At 46.0% G+C, this 17,964-nt stretch overlaps 2 protein-coding genes across 2 annotated transcripts; both read right to left on the reverse strand.

Moving 5' to 3' along the window:
- Positions 1-226: 226 nt before the first annotated feature.
- HOXA6 (homeobox A6) lies at positions 227-3,453 on the reverse strand. Its single transcript, XM_014894195.2, has 2 exons — positions 2,883-3,453; positions 227-1,530 (listed from the first exon to the last, which is right to left on the reverse strand). Exons 1-2 carry the CDS (start codon positions 3,316-3,318, stop codon positions 1,271-1,273), a joined length of 696 nt encoding a protein of 231 aa, XP_014749681.1. The 5' UTR covers positions 3,319-3,453; the 3' UTR covers positions 227-1,270.
- Positions 3,454-8,869: 5,416 nt separating this feature from the next.
- On the reverse strand, positions 8,870-12,238 carry HOXA7 (homeobox A7). Its single transcript, XM_014894133.2, has 2 exons — positions 11,740-12,238; positions 8,870-10,691 (listed from the first exon to the last, which is right to left on the reverse strand). The coding sequence occupies exons 1-2, from the start codon at positions 12,113-12,115 to the stop codon at positions 10,408-10,410; spliced, it is 660 nt and encodes a 219-aa protein (XP_014749619.1). The 5' UTR covers positions 12,116-12,238; the 3' UTR covers positions 8,870-10,407.
- Positions 12,239-17,964: the final 5,726 nt, after the last annotated feature.

A 17,964-nucleotide genomic window follows, 5' to 3' on the forward strand; every position in this document is an offset into this window, starting at 1 on the left:
TTCTCCAGATTTGGCTTTTAAAACATTTAGAGTGGTAGCCCAAATTGTGCTGCCTTCCAAACAAAAGAGCCTCGATGCGTATACAAGTGCATTTGTACACAGCTTCACATGCACACTCATGCACACGCAATATAATATAGGGAGATATAACATATATATTAATCAATATTTTTGCTGCTCTTATTTTACTTATACAAATCTGGAAGCGGAAGCATTTTATGCCAGCTATTTTTCTTCAAAGTATCCATTTATTTTTTCCAGTGCTAAGTAAAGCGAATGTGAATTAAGATACCGCAGAAGCAGGAAAGAAAATCCCCGAGTTAATAAGACCTTTTCTTCAAATAAGAAAGAAAGAAAGAGAGGAAGGAAGGAAGGAAGAATGAAATAGGGAAAGAAAGAGAGTTAAAAGGAAAAAAGATCGATCTAAGCTCACGAAGCCCCAAGAAATGTAGCCCATAATTCAAAGCCCCTTCAGTGCAGAGCTGAGCTTACCAAAACCTTAGCGTAAGCTCAACGGGAACCACAGAAAATTGCCCGCTTCGAAACCCCTTCCCTCGCTTCCCCTGAAGTTTAACGCCGAGTTTTTACTTTAATTCTAGTAGTGCAGACTAAGCAGTTTAGCGGCATTTAAAAAAAAAATCTCCCTGCAATTCATCTTCGCTTTAACTGAAAGTTTATACACAGCGATTTATACAACGTTTTTAAAAAGAATTTTTCTTTCTTTTGTTATTTAAATATCTTAAACACAACTAAAAGTTATTTTTCCCCCCTGCAGATCATAAACTCCCAAACACAGCATAACGAGATGGCCCGCCATAGCGGGAGCTAGCAAAAACATCAACCAAATATTTTCTAAAATTTCTTGTCTTTCTACAATATGAGCACTTCTAATTTAAAAAAAAATTGCTTATCTTTTCTCACACAAGCACACCAGGGACACTCACCCACACACAGATGCTCATCTCAAATATTTAAAATTCTGGGCCAATTCTCTAATACTTTAACCAACACCATATATGCTTTGGGAAGGTGGTTACATACATACATGCCTGTAGCTCGAAAGCTGGGGCTTCCACATATATTAGAGCAAGTCACAGATGATTGCGAATGTACATCTTTTAACCAAGCCTTTTGGGGATTAATAGACTGTGACAAACCTATAGGATTTCAGTAGCAGAAGGAACACAAGGTAAATAATAATAATAATAATAGTAGTAGTAGTAGTAGTAAGCGCTAAGGAAAGGCCTGGTAGCGTTTATTAAACGTGGTTCTACTCCCCTGACTTTTCCTCTGTTTCTTCGCTGCTGGGCTGTGTGGAATTTATGAATTTGTTTTCCTTTTTCCATTTCATCCGCCTGTTTTGAAACCATATTTTAATCTGGCGTTCAGTAAGGCAGAGAGCGTTTGCAATCTCAATACGTCGTCTTCGGGTTAAGTATCTGTTAAAATGAAATTCCTTCTCTAACTCTAGCGTTTGGTATCTGGTGTAAGTTTGCCTCCCTCGTCTCCCATGTGTTCCATATACTGTACCTGTAGAAGTAAAGACAAAACGATTGCATTGGACAGGGCCCAGTGATTTCAGACCAGAAAGAGCGATTAGTATATTCTGCCTCCTTTTGCAGGCACAATCGCGGGGAGTGGGGAAGTTGCTCTGGTTTCCTGGAGGCTTTTTTTTTTTTTTTTTTTTTTTTTTTTTTTTTAAATTCTCTCTTTTCCTTTTCTCCTGCCTGACGAGCTGTAAATGCGGATGTGCAGTGTGCTTACGGTGGCGGGGTAAGTGGGATACAAAGAGAAATTAAGGTGGACCTAGGGAAGGTGCAGGAGTTAGCACGGTGCGAGCAGAGCTGAGCAGAGGCTGCTCTGTGCTGCTGGGAGCCTGGGCGCACACACAGGCACAGGCACACGTGTGCTGTCCGGGAAGCCTCACGCATGTGTCTGTGCGTGTGTGTGTGCACGCACATGTGGCTGTGTTGACACAAACACACAGCCATTGCCATGGCTGAGACTACAGAAGGTCTCTAAGTATAATTATAGACATCAGCTAAAGATCATATAAGAGCGTTTTGCCATTTGCTCCGGAATTTATTGCGCTTGAATGCAAAGCAGCATTTGAATGGTCTTGCTAAAAGTTTAATTTTTCAAAAAGAAGGAGTGAGACCTACTCTGCAGCAATTATAAACTTGGGAGGATGGGAGAGAAGGCGAATCATTTGCAAACACTTGAAGCAAACGTTTAAATTTGGGATTATCAAAAATAAATGTCACCCCAATACAACCCTCCCACTCCACCCCCACCCCCCATTCCCCCAGCATCACTCCTGTACAGAATAGTTCAATTATGTGAAGTTCGCTACTAAGTCTGAAAAATTCACGATGCCATGGAAGTGCGCCCACGGCCCCAGAAACGTGCTCTCAATATCCAATACTCACGGGCTAATGAGCTGGGGGAGGGGGGCGAGGAGGAATGTACCACAAATGCTTTGGATCCTCAGTACAGAGGGCATATTCCATGCATCGCTCTCTGACAATGAAGAAGCAGAGCAGAGGCTTTGGGGTGGCTCTAAGAGAGTGATAAAAGTGCTTTGTTCCTTTTTATTTATTTTTCCCCCCACTACTTTCCAAGGATTCTCCTGTAACTTTCACCAGTAAACCTACATACTGGGATCTTGGCCACCATTCCCTGGGTGCCAACGTGCCAGGTCTAAACCTGGGAAGGTTTCATGTTACATATTGCCCTGCAGGAACCGTGTTTCTCCAGCAATCTGAACTTTATCTAACAGCAAAAAAAAAAGGAAAAAAAAGAAAAAAGAAAAAAAAAAAAAAAAAAAAGAAACTTTTCCTTTTCCTCCCCTCTCCGCCCTTGACTGCACCGAGATGCCTTACCAGCGCAGGAGTTCATCCGCTGCATCCAGGGGTAAACAGGGCTCGTGTACTTCCGGTCGGTGCCTTCGTCATTTATAATTTTGGCTTGGCCGCCGCTGGTTTTGTACTGTTGATCGGGAGAAAAGTGCAGGTAGTCCCCAGGCCCCCTCTGTTTGCCACTGCCGGAAGGAGAGGCGCTACTAATGTCCTTGTCCGAATAAAAACAAGAGGCTCCGTACTCATAGGAAGCCCGACTGCAAGTAATGACGGTGTTGGACTGTTGGTAGAAACAAGGTGAGGTGTAAGTCTTGTCCTGCAGGCTGCTTGCCCCGTAAGAAGCCGGAAAATGCCTGAGAGCATCATAGCCCGCCGGGTACAGGGGGATCTGCCCGAGGAAGGAGTCCTGGCCCCCGGGCAGGCTCCCCGGGAAAGTGGGATTCACAAAATAGGAACTCATTTGCTCTCCCCCTTTCCCGGACCGTGATTTGTTGTGTATTAGTACATCTGGCGATAACTATTAGGAGTCATCGAAGTGGTTTGTTTCTGGATGGCCGAGCGCCAAAAGCGACAGCAGAAAATAGGAGCAGCTGACGGCGGGGCGGCCAATGGGAGCGCGCGCGGCGCCCGCTCCCCCGGGGCCGCCGCCACCGCGCCGCCAACTTACCGGCAGCCCCGGCCCCGCCGCGCCGCCCCGCGCCCCCCGCACCGCGCCGCGCAACCCGCGGGACCGGCCGCGCCCCCGCCGCGGCACCGCCCCCGCGCGGGAAAATAACCCAATAATAATAACAACTGTAACAGCGATAATTCCCGGCAGCGCGGGCGGTGCGGGAGCGGGTAACGGGGACGCCCCCCGGCTGCTGGAGGGGTGCGTGTGTGGGGGGCGCCCTTAAAAGTTGGAGGCCCCACGGCAAGGGAGTCGCGCAACCCCGTGGGGAGGGTGGGCGAGCCGCCCCCGGCTCTCCGGCGGAGGGAAGGAGGAGGGAGAGAAGGAGACGGCGGTGGAGGATGCTGCGAAGGGAAACTTTGGAGCGGAGGGAGCACGTGAAAGGGGGGAGAGGAGCGCCGGGCAGCTTGGGGGGGGGGGGGTGGGGGGTCAGCCTCTCTCCATTTTGCCGTCGCGATGCCACAGCAGCATCCAAGAATTTTTAAGCTGTTCTAAAACGTATTTATTTATCCACTCAGTCGAAAATTGCCCCTCCACTAAGGCTTCCCTTCGGAGCTCAGGGAGCCCGCCCCAGCGCCGAACCCAGCTTTTGTGAGAGAGGCTAACGCGTCCTGCCATGGAAGAGGTCTCGTACATTAATGAACATCCCCATAATTAAGAGGTTGGGGCGGTGGCCTTCTGGGGAGTGGGATTTTTGATTTGCACCAAGTGCCCGAGGAGGCCTCAGGAAGAGCCGCATGGGCTCCCGACGCCCCCCGGCAGCCCAGATGAAGTTGTATGTGTCTCTTCTCCCCAAGTCTACCCTCCTCCCGCCAGAGTAGAGCCGAGGGAATCAAACGCTCAAATTCAAAAACGAGCCAGTAGGACTATTCCTAATTAATACAACCTCGCTAATGAGTCAGCAGAAGCCAATCGGTTTCGTTGTTGCTCCGAATAATTTGATTAAACCTGGATTTGTGTCTTTAAGAGGGGAAGAACAATACACGAAACAAACATTTCCACCTCCATTTTTCAATATGGCAGTTACCCCATAGCGGAAATATAATTCTTGGCCCAGGGCTCGGAAAGTAACAGTGCTGATGAAATTCGCTGATGCGCATTTAATTCAGCCATAACCCTGCAGTTCCTGCAGATAACATGAGGCTGTTAATTCCGAACTGTGTTTACTCATAATCCGCCCATTACAACAGATTGAATAGACTAATTTTAAACGCGCTCTGTCACATAAAGTGACATTCGTACGAGCACCGTTTCCTAAAGCAGCTTTCAAAGAAGAGTTTTGTTGTTGTTGGGAGCCTATTTGTCTCATTTCCGGGGGCAGATTACGATACCTATAAAACAGTAGTGAGTTAAAACATCTCTCCACAATAGTTTGTATTGTTTGCAGTCTCAGCTGGACTTTCACATTCAGATGTTGATTGCCTTCGGGTTTTTTTTCAACTTCCTTAGCCTCTTCAGCCCAGCTAATCCACAAACACACCTGGTAGAATTACAGCTCACTAGCTGCATGCTTTGAGAGGTCAGTTCAGAAACACGTATTTCCTGAAAAGCAGATTTCTCCGGAAAAAATAAGGTTTTTTTTTTACTCAGTGAGGATGGAGTTTTAAAATGAGGAAACACCAGCAAGCAAGCAGTCATACGCAGAACGCTAAATGCGAAAAGGCTTTTAAAAGAGCATATTTTCGCCAATTTAGGTCAGAACGAAAACGCACCATGAAAAAATGAATACTCGGGACAAACAAACACCACCGGCCTTACTTCTAAAAAGTTGTGGGCAGAGGATCTTTTGTTTGAATCCATCACACGAAGACCAAAACAAAAATTAAAATAAAAATCGCTCCAGGCTTAGTTATATTTGCATTTTATAGCATCGGTTACACTCTGATTTTTCCCTCTCTATTTCTTTTTGTTTCTTTCCCGTTTTTCAAGTTACTGTTTGCATCTAAACCAAGTTGTGAAAGCCCGACCGCAGGCAGCGAAAATATTTCTTCATCGATCCCATAATACGAAAAGGAATGAAATCTGAACGTTTGCCTTACTGAGTTGTGTTCGAGTAGTTACAGTGACAGCTAAACAATCTGCACCGCAATCTTTGCTTCAGTCACATTCAGGCGTCCTTTCCGCTCCTCCCCCTACCCCAGAAAACCCCGAATCACAATAATCTGCTACCCCCAGGTTTGCCGAGGAAATGTCCGGCCTGGACACATTTCGCGGCAGTTTTCCTTCACCATTCCCGCCCCCACTCTGGAAAGCAGAAAGAAAGCCAGTCGCTGCATTTTGCCACCGCAACAGTCACACTTCGCGATACCTGTGTATTTCATACCCCGTTTATTTGTTTTCCTAATTCCACGCACCCCCAGCACCTCCTTCACAGAACATTTCGTCTTCCTCCTCCCGCCGAAAACGCGTCCGCGACCCCAGCCACTTTCGGATACAGGTGCGGGATTAGTTACTCTCTTAAGCTTAAAAGCCTCCTTCTCCTCGTATATAAAACCACTTTGAAATCATTCTCGTGCTCGCCAGCGTCATCAAAACCAACCTTTAACTAATAGCTCCTAATCCAAACAGTTTGGGCAAGGCGGACCGTTGTTTAGACTGGCGGGGTACAGAAGCCTGGCCGGGGGGACGCGGGCGGGTCCTCCCCAGCCGACTCCCACCGTGGTAACTTGCAGTTGACACACATCGAGGTAGAAGCGGAGGGGAAGGGGAGTGGGCAGAGCCGGTCCTGCCGGAATATTTTGCCCGTGGGCGAGCTCCCATATTCCCACAGAAAAAAGATAGGCCGCATTGGTTTGTTGTTTTGTTGTTTGTTTGGGTTTTTTTTTCCCTCTCGGTCTTTTATTTGGGCTCCCCCGAGCAGCGCAGGCTGCCAGCGCTGCTCTTCCAGGGGCTGCGGGGGCCGCTCCACTCCGCGCCCGCCTCCGCCGTGCCGCCACGCCGTGGCAGCACTGAGCACCCGCGACCCGCAATAAATAATCCGGCGCTCACTGCAGCTCCAGTCCGGCGGATACCGCAATGCAATGCAAATGCAGTGCTTTATCAGCCCGGCGGCACTGGCAGAGCCGAGGCCGCCGTTTAGAGCCTTCCGAGCCTCTCCTTCGCCGTGAGGAGGCGGGATCGGAGCCAGGCGGCAGCGGCGGGGGGTCCCGGGGGCGCCGTCCGCGGGTCCCCGCTGCCCCCCGCCGGCACACACCGCGGGGCACCGGCCCGCCGGCCGCCGCTCCCCCGCCCCAGCGCCGCACCGTAACAGTCACAACAAGGAGAGAAAGGGGGGGGGAAAGCTCCGTCTCCGGCGCTGGAATGGGTTTTAGCCGCCGCGAAGCCCGCTCCGCGCAGCCGAGGCGCGCAAGCCGCCCACGCCGCGAACCGCCGGCAACGGACCCACGGCGGGGCAAAGGATTTATGCATGCAGCACTTGATTTGATAAAGAAAATCTAACACACATTCGAGCTGTTTCCCCCCGTCTAGAAATAACCTTCCTCCCGGACACGGCAGAGAAGCTAGGAGACATTGTGCTGTTGTTTTGTTGTTGGGTTTTTTTTGTTGTTGGGGTTTTTTTGTTGGTTTTTTAAAATGAAATAGTAAAAAATAAATTGCGTTTAAATTTCGTCAACCGCAAATGAATTTTAAGCTATTTAAGTTAATGCAGCGAATTAATATTAAAAAATGTTTGGGGATATCACTTTTTTCCCCTCTTGCTGGGAAAAAAAATCCCCTCCACTTATACTGTAAAACTGAATGATTAGAAAATAACCTGAACGTCACAACATACCCTTGGCTAATGCAAAAAGAAATCAACTTCGCGGGGGAAAAAAAAAAAAAATCCACCGCTTCCATGCTAAATCACAGAACATAAACATTTTATTTAGGCATATTTTTGCATGCATTGGTTAAGTCAAAATCAACTGAGCTGCAGCCATCGCTATTTTTGGCCGGTAACATTTCCATTTGGTTTAATTGCACATGTCTAATATTTAAACGTATTAAACCATTTTTCCCTGCTTACAGTAGTGTCATATACATTTCTCACCTTTTAGGTTCTGGCTCACAGGAGCCCCTGCGACTTTGACAGCTGTCGCTTTGGCTGCACAGGAGACGAATCGCCCTCCTTTTGGTGCCAGAAGAAGCAGGAAATTAGCCAGGTTGCAAGTTGAAAATCTGCCACGCCAGTGCTTTGAATCCAATATGCCACACCTTCCAGCGGGGGAACTGGAAATTGCCATCCCGGATCTGTGTTCTAGGCGGCTGCTTATGCCGAACCTCCGCACACTTTGTTCACTATTGCCTTACAAAGAACAAATGAAATGGGGATTGAAAGCCAGAGAGATCCGAAGCAGGACAGAGCTCAGCAAAAGAATGCGGCTCTATTCTCGCAAGGGAAATTATAAAAAAGTTCATGTTCACGGTTACCATCCACATGACCGACAACGACCAATGGAAAAACCGAACAACTCATAAAGTTGTATTGCAAAGTTGTAAATTTTCATAAACAACAACGGATTTATGGCCTTTTCCTCATCACTAAGAAGAGGCAGGTCTTAGAGAGGCGCCATCTTACCACAGAGGCAGCCCTGGAGTTTTTTAAAAGACCTGGACTTTGTACTAATTTTATTAAAATTACAATTAGTGCGTTGACCAGGAACGGAGTGTAGTAGAAAAAAGGGAACTTCAGCTCAAATAATGCTCCAGGTCTTACCTGTATTTATCCGGCCGAATAAAAGGACTTTTCGAGTTCATTTTTTTTTTTTAATTTTATTTTTTATTTTAATTAGAAAGAAAGAAAAAGGGGGACTGTTAGATCTCATTGGCATTACGTGGTGCCTGGCAAAAATAAGACGTTTTCTAACGCGGGGCAATTTTTCTCCATTTTCGTGCCACCGTGATGCCCCCTGGCCCCCGAAAGCCGCACACGCAAACCACACATGTACCCGATCAGATCATTTACACTTGGAAGTTTCGCATTTCACTTTCTGTTCTTTACAAAATATTCTTTCACTGCAGGCGATTTCAACTTGATCGCCGATCGTCTGGACTGGGGTTATGACTGCAAGAGGACACGGGAACACGCTGGAAGGAAGCTCTCCCATAAAAAAGGCTTTCCGCTTTATTAATCAACAACGCTAGGGAAAAAAAAAAATCACGAAGTCGAGATAGAGATATTGACTGATTCCTATCAATTCATCAGCTTGGAGTTTTGTAGTGGTTTTTTTGGTTGTTTGGTTTTTGGTTTTTTTTTCTCCCTTTCAGATTACCCCCCAAAAATGTTTAAATGGTCTAATTTATTTATTTGTCTGTAACTTATTTTTGGTGCTTCCCTCGAACTGTTTCCTTAATAAAGAAACACAATTCCTTGTCAACAAGCATATTTATTTTCTGTGTAACATAAAACACATTTATCGTGGGAGATAGTTGAACACGGTATCACTTCCAAAGAGAGTTCACAGACATTTTTTTTCCCACTTCCAATACTTACACGGCATATCCAAATGTTCACAACGAACACACCGAAACACATTGTAACATACAATTTGTGAATAAACTTTAGCCAAACCTTCAAGACGAATTTATACAGAGTTCTTAACAATACATCATGCTACGAAGTTTCCAAATTAATTACATACTTCCCAATTTATGACATGATCTTACAAATGAGGTTCAAGACGAATATAAATGACAAAAAATTACAATATCTGCTATTGTAGGAAAATTCATGGTATTACATATTAACACGTTAAGATAATCAGGACAAACAGTTTGTGTTTTTTTGTTTTTTTTTTTTTTTAAAGGTGGTTACATGATCATTTAAATTCACTTTTCAAAGAACACTTTCCGCTATATTAAGTAAGATCAACATAGAATAAGAAAACGGCCTTTAGCAGAAGCAGCTGAAGGTAGAAGCCAACGGGAGATATTAAACCGCTTTGTACAATATTGGCGTGTGTTTGCTTCCTCTCTCGGAATAGCAAAGAATCGAGAACAAAGATATATTGCAGCATATGGTTTTCATTTATAATTGCTTTGGAATAAATATATTATTTTAAATTTAAATATATTCAGACTTTTCGGTACCAAATTCTATACCAAAGCTATTGATGCGTGCTTTTCGAACGACTACACTTACATATCTAAAAGCATTTTGCGATTCACATTAGTAATCTTGTAACATCCTTTCGACTACTAAAATACAGTATACTTTCGAAGATAGGTAGGCAGAGCAAGATATATAGGTAGGTAGTCTGGAAAATAGGTAGTACAAATAATTGCTGTAGATTGTAGTGGTTTGTGGAATATTTTTCCCCCCTTAGTTGCTGTTTAACCTTTTGTTAGTGTAGCTGTTACTTATGATACTTTTCTAACAACAATTTAAAAAAAATAAAACAAAAAGAGAAGTGCAGAGCTACTTATTCAAAATTAGGTAGTTTTTCTTAATGTGAGCCTAATGCACTTTTCCCCTTACACATGATTGGGACTATGGAGTCAGGTAGTTACTTCGGAAGGTCACGGTTTACTATCTGTGCAAGCAGCAGTTCTCCCACTGAAATGTCCCCTGAAGAAGCCCACCCAGGTTTGGGTTAATGAAGAAAAAAAAAAAAAAACAAACTAATGGTAAGATGCTCTTAGGAGATATTACCGAAAGGTTCGGCATAGGGCAGGTTTGGGGAGTATGGGAGAGTGGAGAGAAGGCTGGAAAGCCAACCCAAGAAATGTTTTCATGTTTGCTAATGCTCGCTTTCAAGATGACTATTAAAGGGAACTGATTTTTTTTTAATAAAAACAGTCTCTTTTTTTTTCTTTCTTTCTTTCTTTCTCCTTTAAAGGGAGCTTTTCCAACTGTCATGTGCATACACTATTCTAAGAGATCTCTTCCTCGGGTGGGACTCCTTAGTCCTCCTCCTCTTCGTCTTCTTCCACTTTCTCGACAGACGCTGCTGCTGACGTGGGCTCATTGGGAGCCGGGGTGCTGGAGCTCTCCTCCTTGTGCTCCTTCTTCCACTTCATCCTCCGGTTTTGGAACCAGATTTTGATCTGCCTCTCCGTCAGGCAGAGGGCATGGGCGATCTCTATCCTTCGCCGCCGAGTCAGATAACGATTGAAGTGGAATTCCTTCTCCAGCTCCAGAGTCTGGTAGCGGGTGTAGGTCTGGCGCCCTCGCTTCCTATCTGGACCTGAAAACAGGCACACACACGGCCAGGAGTTAGACAAGAAGAGAAGTGGAAAGTTTTCTCTTTTTATTTTTCTTATTGATGGTTTAAATAAATAAATAAATAAATAAACAAACAAACAAAAAAGTGGCCGAGTCAGAGTGAACGATCCCCTTCTTCGACTTCCACGCGCCCCCCCACTTTACCCTAACAAAGACATTTCAGCCACACGACCTGCCCTGTTCAGGCAGGGCAAAAATTAAGTTGCTCGAGACCTAGAAAAAGTGAAGAGAAAGCATTCAGGAGAGGAGGTGGGGGAGGAAATTGCTTTTGGGAGGAGGAACTTTTCCCCCAGGCGATGTATTTCCCTAAAACCTTCCAGACTTTCACATTTCGCAAGGGGAAATAAAAAGCTGGAAGGCTGGGCTGTATTTATTTTATTTTAATGTCGTGGGCTCCCCCCACCCATCCCGCCTGGATCGTAAACAATACATAGCATTTAGCTCCAGAAGAGAGCTCTCCTTTTTCTCACACACACACTCTCGTCTCCCAGACCCCCCCCCCCCTCCCCCCTCAGTTTTCCTGTTTAGTACATTTCTATAGATCCTTATCTCCGTGGAAAGGGCAGGGGGGACGAGGGTGGCACGTCTCGGCAACGCGGGCTGGCAAAGTCCTCGACATGCCGTCCCTCGGTCCTGAACGCCTCTGTCCCCTCCGCCTTACCCAGCGAGTGGGATTTTTTCTCCCAACTTCGACGAGAGGGCAGGGGAGACGCTCACCCGTGGGGGCTCTGGGAGCCCGCAGCCAACTCTCCGCGTTTTCATAGCAAACAGCGCAAATCAACTCAATGCTAAAATTCCATAGCAAATGGAGTTAAATAAATTTACGAGGCTAGAACCCATTAATTGGGCAATAAAAAGTTTTATGATACTCATTTACATACAATGCCACGGGCTTTCTACGCAATGGCGCCTCGGCTATAATTAAAACCATAAAGGCTGTGCTGACAGTAATCCTGGCGACACGCTTAGCCTGGCTGCCACGGCTCCGAGCCCTCTCCGCTCGCCCCTACCTGAAGACCTCATCCAGGGGTATATCCGGAAATTAGGCTCAGCCTGGTTGTGCAGGTTGCTTTCCTCCGCTTTCTCACAGCTGGGTTTGGTTAGCTCATTGCAGAGGACGGGAATGTTCTGATCAAAAGAGGAACAATGCAGGTTGTAGGCATCAGAGCCCAGGCTGTATCCGGAAGAGAACGGGCTTTGATATATGGTACTGTTCACATTGTACAAGCCGGGCATGGAGGAGGCGAAGGCACCCGCGCCTGGTCCATAGCCGCTTCTCTGGGAGTTGCTTGCAAAGGAGCAAGAAGTAGGCTCCGCATTTTGGAAAAGAGAAGCCCCCGCCGTATATTTGCTAAAAAGCGCATTCACATAATACGAAGAGCTCATAATTTTGACCTGTGATTTGTTGTCCGGCAGGCTTCAGTGTCGGTTTTACGAGGTAGCGTGATATATGATAACATTACACCCCCAGATTTACACCAAACCCCATTTTCTTTTGGACTGAGCTGCCCGCAGCACGTGACCGGTCATGTGACGCCGCCCGCCAATCCCCGCCCGCCTCACAGGTGGTGCCGGCCGGGGCCCGCCGGTGCCCGGCCATGGACGGGCTGGGGCCGGGGCCGCCGCCGCCGCCGCGCCCGGCAGCGCCCTCCAGCCGCCGCCCTCTCTCCCTCCCGTCCGCCCTGCCCCTGGGGGCACCGCACCCCGCCTGGTGGCTGATGGACCGGCCGCGGGGGCCTTGGCAAAAATCAGATTTTAAAGCTTTAAATGTATATATGTGTGTATATATATTTATTTGTCAATTTATTTATGTGCGTCAGGTTTAAAGGAGGCGGCTCGCTCTCCCCCCGCCCCCTGCGCTGTTCTCTCGCAATGGCAAGAAGCAGGCGATAACCCTGCAGCAGCGTTTTAGAGGGCACCCCCCCCTCACTCCGGTGCCGAGCCTTGGAAATGAAGGAGCTTCCCAGAAGTCAGCCCCAGGGGGGTGAAAAAAATCAGTCACCCTCCCCGAGAAAGGAAAGAAGAACAAAACCTCCCAAAACCAACAAAAAACCCTCAAAAAACAAACCCACTAACAAACAACGACATCCAACTAAACAAAAAACTCCCACCCAACAACAGAACACACAAAAAACCCTACCACCCACCACAAAAAATGACCAAAAAAAAATTAAAATTGAGGACTCAACTTTCTGAATGTCTCAAGAAGAAAAATCAGAATAAACCGAAACTCCAGAGTTGAAGAAATCGCCTGCAAATGGCTTCAAATCGCCGCCGCCTCTTTACTGCCCGAGTTACCTTTCCGCCCTACATACCTTGCAGTCCAGAGCGTGAGGCGGCAGCGGTACGCTCGCATGACGGGGAGAGTTGCTGCTTTTCTAAACACTGGGATCCCCAACAATGCGAATGGCTCTCCATTGAGGATGCTGCTCCGTGCCCTTCCTTTAAACGGATCGTAAAATGAGTTTCCTTCCCTCAGACAGAGAGTCCTGGTAAAGACAGCTTTTACTGCCTGCCTGTATTGCACATCATAAACTGGAAGAAGCACAATGGAATTGCCCCGGAAATTCTCCTTTCAATTATAGTTTGGTGCCCCGTGTACAAAGACTTTCTCACCAGTTAAAATTGTTCTTGGCAATATTTCGCACGGACCCTAAACTTTACGTTTTGTAAACGTGGAGCACCCTCTCCCCCCTGCACACCTCCAACACGCACCCGCGTACACACCCGCGCACCCTTTGCCACCCTTTATGCGTGGTTATTGCAGCCTCATGAACACAGGTTACTGACAGAAGCAAGTCAGTTCTTGAAAGATCCCTGAGATACTGGTGCTTCAGAGCATGCAGATGTGGTGGATGTATGTAAATATTTGCCAAGTGTTAAGTATGTGAAAACGCAGTTATTATTCGCAGGCACAAGGGAGAAGCCGCCGAAAGAGCCCCTCGGTTATTTCTTCCAATTCACCAATATTAGACAATATCCCTGCAGTCGCAATCACGGCGAACATGCCGGCAGAAGAGGCTGCTGGAAGGGAATAGAGGCCCAAGAACTTAAACGAATGCGATGCAAACAAGACGACGACCTAAAAGATCAAAGAGGCTGAAGTAGATGGCATTAGACCAATAAATTGTTCCTCTGGTGACAACATACCAAGATGCAAGAAAAAAGAAACAGCAAATATAACCAATGTCTAGACTTAAATATGGATAGCGTAGGACCGAATAGATTGTCTGGATGGTTGTATTCCGAGCTCTCTGATTATCTACAATTCACACTTTTATGTGTTTTTCTTTGCTTACGTGTGTTTATCGCCGCCACGGTTTTTTAAAATGTATTTTGCTTTTAGCTTATTTTTCCCTGCCAACCCTTTAGATTTATCAAAAAGCCTTCACTGAATAAAAACTGAAGGACCCCTAGACATGGGTCCCCGCCACCTTGTTGACTCCCCCATTCTCTGCGAGTTAGGCATAATGCTGCATCTAAAATACCCTCTGAAATCTCTCGTTTTGTCGCTTACAGGATCAAACTAAATCCCGGCGCCTGTAAACGCGCTTTTCATTTGAACTTTTTTTTTTTTTTTTCTAATCGGGAAAGAGTGAACAGGCGTAGATTTCAAGTTTTTGGTCATGCCAATATTCTCACACGCTTTACAAATAATCCTCTAGGACGGAATAGTTGCATTTTTTTTTCTTTATAAGCTCTAGACTACCCTTCTTTGGCACTGAGCTTTTCCGGGAAGTAAAATGAAGTGATAAAACGGTGCTCGTAAGTTATAAGCGACCTGGGAGCACTACATGATTATGGCTTGTGTACTAAGCAGTATCTTGATGTGGTTCACAGTAGAGAAGATTTTGTTGGTTTGGAATCTGTTCTCGCCATAATTTATCCACGATTATAATGGAACATGCTGTGCCAAGTTATTACTTAGTATGACGATGCATAAACACTTTTTAATTTCAGTATAATTTTACTGCCCAAGGAAAAAAATAATTAATCATAATAAGTTTAGCAATGCCATTGTAGACAAACATTTGATAGGAAGGCTCTTGTTAGAAAGCAGGGAGTGGCTGTTAGACTTCATCCCTAGAAAGAATTAAATCTTTGAATCAGTGCCGGAAAAAAACTAGCTCAGTGCATTCTCAGTGCTGAATTTCGATATTAAGAGAATGGCTTTGATTTAAGGAAATGGAAGTAAGATGCAGAGAAAGTAGTTCTGTTACAGAGTACTATGCAGCGATTTGTTTAGTTGTCTGGCTTAAAGTTACAAAATACAACGTTTATACTTCAGCCCATATTTTATGCTTCCTTTCCTCCTGCATTTATTTTCCTTCCAATTACTTTTTTTTTCCCCAGTCTCTTTTGGCAATTGCCATCTGAAAATATTCCACAACTCCACACTAAGCTTCATTCTCGAGACGCGGGAGCCAACAAAAGCAAAGCGGAAAAAAAAAATAAAAATAAAGGGAAAAAAAATAAAAAATAAAAAATAGGAAACCGATTCGAGGAAACAAAATAGACGGCGAGAACAAGTTAGGAATGACTTTGAGAGACACGTCAAGTTTGCAGAGCATCAGCCTTCTCACATCTGTGTAATATAATCACAACGGGTCCCACAGAGCTGAAATTGCTTCGGACACAAGCAGGGCTTTTTATTTGTATCAAAGACAGCTGTTGAAGAAATTCACCCGCCGGTAAATAATTTTCAAATAAGATTTTTGCAGCACTGCCGGTTCCCCGCACGGCTGTCTCAGCCACGCGGAGCGGACAAGGGCATTGAAAAATCCATAGGTTTGGCCCTAGAGCTCCAAGAGTGAAGCTCTTCGGGCGCTCTCCTCCCAGGCTGAGCCGGGGAGACCCTCTTACATCCTTCCCGAACCCTTCAATTTACCCTTTCTCTCAATATTTCATTTCACACCAGCCCTTCGGGGAATCAGGATACCCTGTTTGCGGGCTCACAGCTTAAGCAGAGAAGGGCAAAGGTTTGGGGCAAAGGAGAAAAATAGGAACTGGCAGTTCGGTGCCAGGGCTCCATCCGTCTCTATGGCATAATAGGAAATGTCTCCGTATTTCGAGAGTAAAAAATGCACAGTGTGTCCTTGGTGCATATCAAGCTTTACTTTCACCACGAGTGCACTGAGCGTGGCCAGACGGCAAACGCCACCCTGACGGCGCTCGGTCGGCGGGATAAAGTGGGGAAAAACTCGGGGATAAGGGGGGGAAATGCCCCCTCAAACCTCTCGGCCTTCGTTAAAACCAACGCAGCGCTTCCAAGCGCAGTTATGCTCCCATAAAGTCGACATTTTAGGAGCTGTCGGGGAGGCGGCCGAGCGCTTGATGGCGGAGGGCGGCCGGGCGCTGTTTCGCGGGCTCACAGCGCCACCTGCCGCCTCTCGGCCGCCACTGCCGCGCCGCCGCCGCCCGGCCCGGCCCGCCGGAGCCCGCGCCTCTCCCGACCCGCCAGCCCACGGCAAGATAAATGTCCACCTCCCAGCCTGGATTTAAGCACGGGAAGGCCAATAAAAGGTTGTTATTTCCGCTCTCCCGCTTTATCTAAAACAGCCAGACAAAACAAATGAAAAGGCTTTTGTAGAAAATCTTAATTGTGGCTGGACAGTTGTAAACTCATTAAGAGCCGAATTCCAGACAGTTTGCAGACCCGTCATTTATTACACACTCTTAATGCTGATTCTTTGAAGTTGCCTCTGTCTGCAACAACAGAGGGCGTCCCAGTATCCCCAAATACTGGCTCGGGGATCAATTAGGGGCTTTTTTGTGTGTGTGCACGCCAGAACGAGCTCCCTTTTGCTAATTAGAACTCATCAAATCTTACCTCGGATTTATTTCCTTTTTTTTTTTAAGCTGAAGTAGAAAGATTTTTTTTTTTCCTCCCGCAGTTCTGCACATCTGTAAACTTCTTGCCGGCTCCCTAAGTTTTGTCTTCAGCCCTGCAGCGTTTTACACCCCATAAACGGTTACAGCAGTCATTTTCTTTTATTGCACTGTAGTATGGCTCTGATTTTTCCTAACAACAACTTCTGCCAAGACCATAAGCATGTTCCGTCCTATTTTGCTTTCAATACATATACAAATACATACATACATACGTACATATATGTATGTGTGTGTAAAGGTACCTTCATAAAACAAGAAGGACTTTATTGTTATTCGCCATATTTGCAAACACGGGTCGGTGTGATGCAGAGCTGTGCTGCGATTCATGTTATGGAGGACATCCACTGTGAGCAGTAAGATGTCCGCCCAAAACAAGGGTAAATTTCAGCCAGCTCATAGACTTTGCTATTTTCTTTTGTTGCTGAGGTTGGTTTGGCTTGGGGCGGCGGGGGAGGGGTAGATGCAATGAGGAGGGGATGTATGAAAATCTTCCGTTCCAAATAATCCATCCTTCTCTTTTCAAAAATGAATAAAATTTCGTATTGTCTGCTGCAGACTGTTGCCAGCCCACCGCTTTCCTTCGGCTAAATCAGAGACTAAAATTGACACCATAAATTCGACCATAATTGTCAGTAAAATTTTATCTGTTTCTATATCTATCTATAAATACATATATAATCTGAGACGGTAGTAAAACGCGGCGGGTTGTATTTATTTGCCACGGGACATTTAAAAGGAAAAAAAAAATAAAACTGAAGGTAAGGGAAGGAAAAAAGTGGATGACGTTTGAAATAACATATTTGCATGGGCAATTATCTCTAAGAGGGAACTTGAAATGAACGCCCTGGTAAGGCGAGCCTTCTCATATAGGTGGTGGAAGCACACTTAGTGCTGAACATTTTCTGGTGGAGGCAAATTAACAATTTCATTTTAAATGTCGCTGTCTGAGCTGATTTACATTATTGTCCGCACTAAAGAACGTCGGACATTTTGGTTTGGTCCTAGTTCCCCTCGCCCCGCCGGCGGGTTTTATTAAAACGGCGTGAGCTCGGCACCGCGCCCCGCTGCCATCCAAGAGCACCAGCTTACCAAATCATACCCAGAAAGGGGGAAGAAATCTCTACCCTCAGAGAAGCTATGGCATTTAGGACCTGAATCCGTCCATTCAGGACAAAATTAAGACCAAATTTCCATCACCTGGGGGCTGCGTCTACAAAACCGTGAGTTTGCCTTGGCTCGAAAATAATACCACTCCTCGCTTCACCTCTGCAGCTGCCCTAACCCTGCTACATCTGCTGGCGAGATTTGGTGTGCCATGGAAGAACCTCTCCTCAATAATGTTA

This window comes from Sturnus vulgaris, chromosome 1, assembly GCF_052056855.1.
Source record: "Sturnus vulgaris isolate bStuVul1 chromosome 1, bStuVul1.hap1, whole genome shotgun sequence".
Lineage (NCBI taxonomy): Eukaryota > Metazoa > Chordata > Aves > Passeriformes > Sturnidae > Sturnus > Sturnus vulgaris.

What these genes read in the sequence shown, in the direction of transcription:
- HOXA6 (XM_014894195.2), bottom strand. Translation starts at nt 3,318, where the DNA reads ATGAGTTCCTATTTTGTGAATCCCACTTTCCCGGGGAGCCTGCCCGGG. An exon ending in GCGGATGAACTCCTGCGCTG is followed by an intron (nt 1,531 to 2,882) that starts GTAAGGCATCTC and finishes TTACTTCTACAG; the next exon opens with GTACAGTATATGGAACACAT.
- HOXA7 (XM_014894133.2), bottom strand. Translation starts at nt 12,115, where the DNA reads ATGAGCTCTTCGTATTATGTGAATGCGCTTTTTAGCAAATATACGGCG. An exon ending in CCCCTGGATGAGGTCTTCAG is followed by an intron (nt 10,692 to 11,739) that starts GTAGGGGCGAGC and finishes GCCTGTTTTCAG; the next exon opens with GTCCAGATAGGAAGCGAGGG.